The following is a 4187-nucleotide window of genomic DNA, read 5'->3' on the forward strand; positions in this document are numbered from 1 at the left end:
CGTAATTAGCATATTGCAATGTACGTGCGCATAGGATTTGGTCCCATTCCAAGGCACAGGTCAAGTTCCTACGCACGTCGAGGACGGAGCGACGCACTTGTAGGCTAATTATCGGTAGACGTCGAAGCCCCCTGCGCGCACACATGACCTATTCGTGCAAGATCTCTTGATCTCCACGCTGTAGCGATGGGTCTCATGGAAAGCCTGACGCGAGGAGCATGTACAGACTAGTAGCGTTGTGCCTGGAGTTTGAAACGAGGTGGGCTTCTATAATCACACAGACCCATTAGCCTATTAGTTATCAATGGGATCCGGCTGGCATTCACCTACATTATTATTTGTGAAAGGGCAAATCAATGGTCTTGGTGCAGATATTTTATAATTAACCTGGTAATCAGGGTTGTAAGTATAGGCAAAGCCTATAGGAAAATAGTAGGCTATATTCTTCCCAAACAGTGCAGACTATAGACAGCAAGTAGGCTGACTTAACATTTATTTGATTAAAAACATTATTTTAGGTACATTATTGGGGCGGCAGAGTAGCCTAGTGGTTAGAGCGTTGGACTAGTAACCCGAAGGTTCAAACCCCCGAGCTGACAAGGTACAAATCTGTCGTTCTGCCCCTGAACAGGCAGTTAACACAAACGCATCATATGCTACAGGTCAGGCTATGAAGCAAATCATTAATAACATCACATTTTTAAAGAGTTGGCAAGCGAAGCCAAAGTCTTCAAAGTCGCATGCGCTAACCAGCAACAATGTCACCTTCTCGGCCTCGCTTTTAAGGTGTGCATTTTAATGGCCTCATTGCGAGGCCTATCACATTTATCAGAACAATAAGACCTATTTTGAATGATGAAGATACATTTAAAAGCTAAGCTTAAAATTACATTTTAAAAACATAGCCTACCCATGCGTTAATTTCACATTGCATCATGGTTCCCACCCTAAACTGCGATACAACTTTGGCTTAAAGAATAAATAGTAGCCTACAAAAATAATGATAAATAGCTGCGATGTTGTGGTGTTATTAATTAGCAGAATAATAAATATTATCTAACACCACGGTGTCATTGGAAAATGACTTGAATTTGCCCTTTAAAAGTCCCTCAGTGTTCCATTAAACTTTATTTAATGGACATGGCTAAGATTTGAACCTTAACCTAGGATATTTATTTAGCCTCGCCAATCTGTTCGACCGTCTGCATATCCATCATCCCCAAATTCTCGCGATATATAGCCCAGATATATTAGGCGGGATGAGGGCGCTTCCTCCACTTGGAGGGGCGTTGGGTTTCTTTGAGGGTGTCTTGGTGAGGACTGTCTGGAACATTTAGGGTCTGACCTCTACTCCACGAGGAGGAACTTGAAAACATGTCGGACGCGGTGGTTAGCTTCATTAAGGACTTTTTGGCCGGTGGCATTGCTGCTGCCATCTCCAAGACAGCTGTTGCTCCAATTGAGAGAGTAAAGTTGTTGCTCCAGGTAAGCCTAAGTGAGAATAATTGTTTTTCAGTCTCAGTCATAAAGTTACTATATTATTGGTTATCCATTGAGTGCGCAGAAGTCACACTTTGAGAGTAAGATTGTAATACAATTAGATAAATTTCGCAAATGCAATTCCTGCAGACAGACATGCGAAAAGCGCTTTGGAGACGTTTCTTACGCACGTGACTTGTAGCTGTCCAAGGTGCTATAGAGCTTTCTAATTGGATTCGATAGGACTCAGGAGTTGGCCTTTCGTTCACCGAATCATATGAAACCGAATCATATGAATTTCAGGTCATTGAAGAAAAAGTACTATTTTGAATAACAATTTAATTTATTTGATGTGTTCTTTATATTTTTAGTGTTGATTTCAAGTACACGTAATGTTATGTTTCGATTAATAGGATCATAATTAATTACGCCAAAATATCGATAATCGTTTGGATATAAGAGCAGCGATATTTTGTTTAGGCCTAGGCTACAGCTAAATTTATCCAGACGCATGCAACCCAATACGCACAGACCGTGCTCAAGTGACATGAAGCAATGGCCAGTGTACAACAGCGCTGCGAATAGCTGATTATAACAGAAATTGCACACACGCATTCGTACAAACCCGTGATTATTATTGAATTAAAGTGAATTAGGAATTTGTCCCAACAACAAACTCAATATTTTTAGGCTCTTGCTATAAGATAAACCTCAGTTGCTAAATACAAAGTAGGCCTAAAGCACAATGGGAAAATCCGATTGACATGCTTTTTTTTATTTGTCTTCTGTTGTTCTGCTCTCCAGGTCCAACATGCCAGCCAACAAATCACAAAGGAAATGCAGTACAAAGGGATCATGGACTGCGTCAGGAGGATTCCCAAGGAGCAAGGCTTTATCTCCTTCTGGAGAGGCAACCTGGCCAATGTGATCCGTTACTTCCCCACCCAAGCCCTCAACTTTGCTTTCAAGGACAAGTACAAGAAGATCTTCCTTGGAGGAGTGGACCAGAAGACACAGTTCTGGCGTTGGTTCGCCGGTAACCTGGCATCTGGTGGCGCGGCAGGTGCCACCTCTCTTTGCTTCGTTTACCCACTTGACTTCGCCAGAACCAGGCTTGCGGCCGACATCGGAAAAAGCGGAGCCGAGCGAGAGTTCAGCGGTCTTGGCAGCTGTCTCAGCAAAATCTACAAAGCCGACGGTATCAAGGGTCTGTACCAGGGATTCAACGTGTCTGTCCAGGGCATCATCATCTACAGAGCTGCTTACTTCGGAGTCTACGACACAGCCAAGGGTGAGGAGCATGAGCTAAAGTCAAATCATAAATCTAAGTAGCTGTTTGCAATTGGGACGTTGTTAAAAGTCGTGTATTTTACAAAGAAATAGGCGCAGAATCCCAATTATGTTGCTCTACGTCATCTTCTAGGTATGCTGCCCGACCCCAAGAACACGCACATCTTCGTCAGCTGGATGATTGCCCAGAGCGTCACCGCAGTCGCCGGTATCATTTCATACCCCTTTGACACCGTCAGACGTCGTATGATGATGCAGTCAGGACGCAAATCAGGTGAGCCAGTTGTAAGCCTACTCGTTGATTCATATCAATGAATGGCCTACTGTAACTGATCCATGGAAATATTCCATTGGTTTTATGGATGCGTACAGTACGCTTGGCAAAAGTAATTGAGTTTCCTACAGTAGGCCTATATATCGCATTTTAATGATCAATGTGTCAAATTCAATAGCGGACATCATGTACACTGGCACAATCGACTGCTGGAAGAAGATCGCCAAGAACGAGGGAGGAAAAGCCTTCTTCAAGGGGGCCTGGTCCAACGTGATCCGAGGCATGGGCGGTGCCTTCGTCTTGGTGCTCTACGACGAGATCAAAAAGTACACATAAGCATTCACAACTCCCTAAGGAAACCCTTCACCACGTCTTAATTGTATCATATAATGATAACAGCTTGGGTGAATTATCGGGGTAGATGTGTATTCTATTGAGCCAGCCCAGGAGTTGGTTGCTAGTTATCCTTCTCGCCAGTGTATTTGGTAAAGTGAGCAACGCACCGCACCGACTCTGAAACCTGTATATATCTTACCCAAGATGTACCAAAAAAAACACCTCCAGGCCTACCAGTTGACTGTCAAACTGGTACAATTTTTTTTTTTCAATTGAATTACATGCCTACTGCAAACAGATTGCATCCACTTTTCTCAGTTCTTTCTCTCATAGTAAGCAAAATGAATGTACTCTTCACAGCAGCTGCTGTCTACCAAGGACCTTATGTTCCTGTGTTGTGTATCTCATGTGTCCCACAATAAACATTATTTTAATAAGAATAAAGATGAAAAATACCTACTAAGCCCTCTGCTTTGGTGCATTCCTTTGTCATTCATATTTGTTTTATTGAAATATTGTAATGTATACAATATATAATATAGAGTATAACATAACAATAGGTCAAAACATTTAGGTAAGGTTTACTAGTTCCAGGCTCTGACTTGGGCTATTATAGGATTAGAAATATCCATCCCATTTCCTTGGGCTTCTATAGAGATCCTTCTATTGGGAGCCAACCTAGAACCTCATATAGCACAGTGTCTCATTAGCTGCCATGCTTCATAGTCTGTTATGTATGTAACAGATGCAATACAAATCCAATATTACTCTCATTTTCTCAAATATCAGGTTTTACCAGTCTATACAT

At 42.2% G+C, this 4187-nt stretch overlaps 1 protein-coding gene across 1 annotated transcript; it reads left to right on the plus strand.

Annotated features, from left to right (window-relative positions):
* Window positions 1-1269: 1269 nt before the first annotated feature.
* On the plus strand, window positions 1270-3842 carry LOC115146566 (ADP/ATP translocase 2). The gene is made up of 4 exons (XM_029688652.2): window positions 1270-1485; window positions 2284-2770; window positions 2903-3043; window positions 3222-3842. The coding sequence occupies exons 1-4, from the start codon at window positions 1375-1377 to the stop codon at window positions 3377-3379; spliced, it is 897 nt and encodes a 298-aa protein (XP_029544512.1). The 5' UTR covers window positions 1270-1374; the 3' UTR covers window positions 3380-3842.
* The last annotated feature ends 345 nt before the right edge of the window (window positions 3843-4187 follow it).

Source organism: Oncorhynchus nerka, linkage group LG18 (genome assembly GCF_034236695.1).
Source record: "Oncorhynchus nerka isolate Pitt River linkage group LG18, Oner_Uvic_2.0, whole genome shotgun sequence".
NCBI classification, from domain to species: Eukaryota; Metazoa; Chordata; class Actinopteri; order Salmoniformes; family Salmonidae; genus Oncorhynchus; species Oncorhynchus nerka.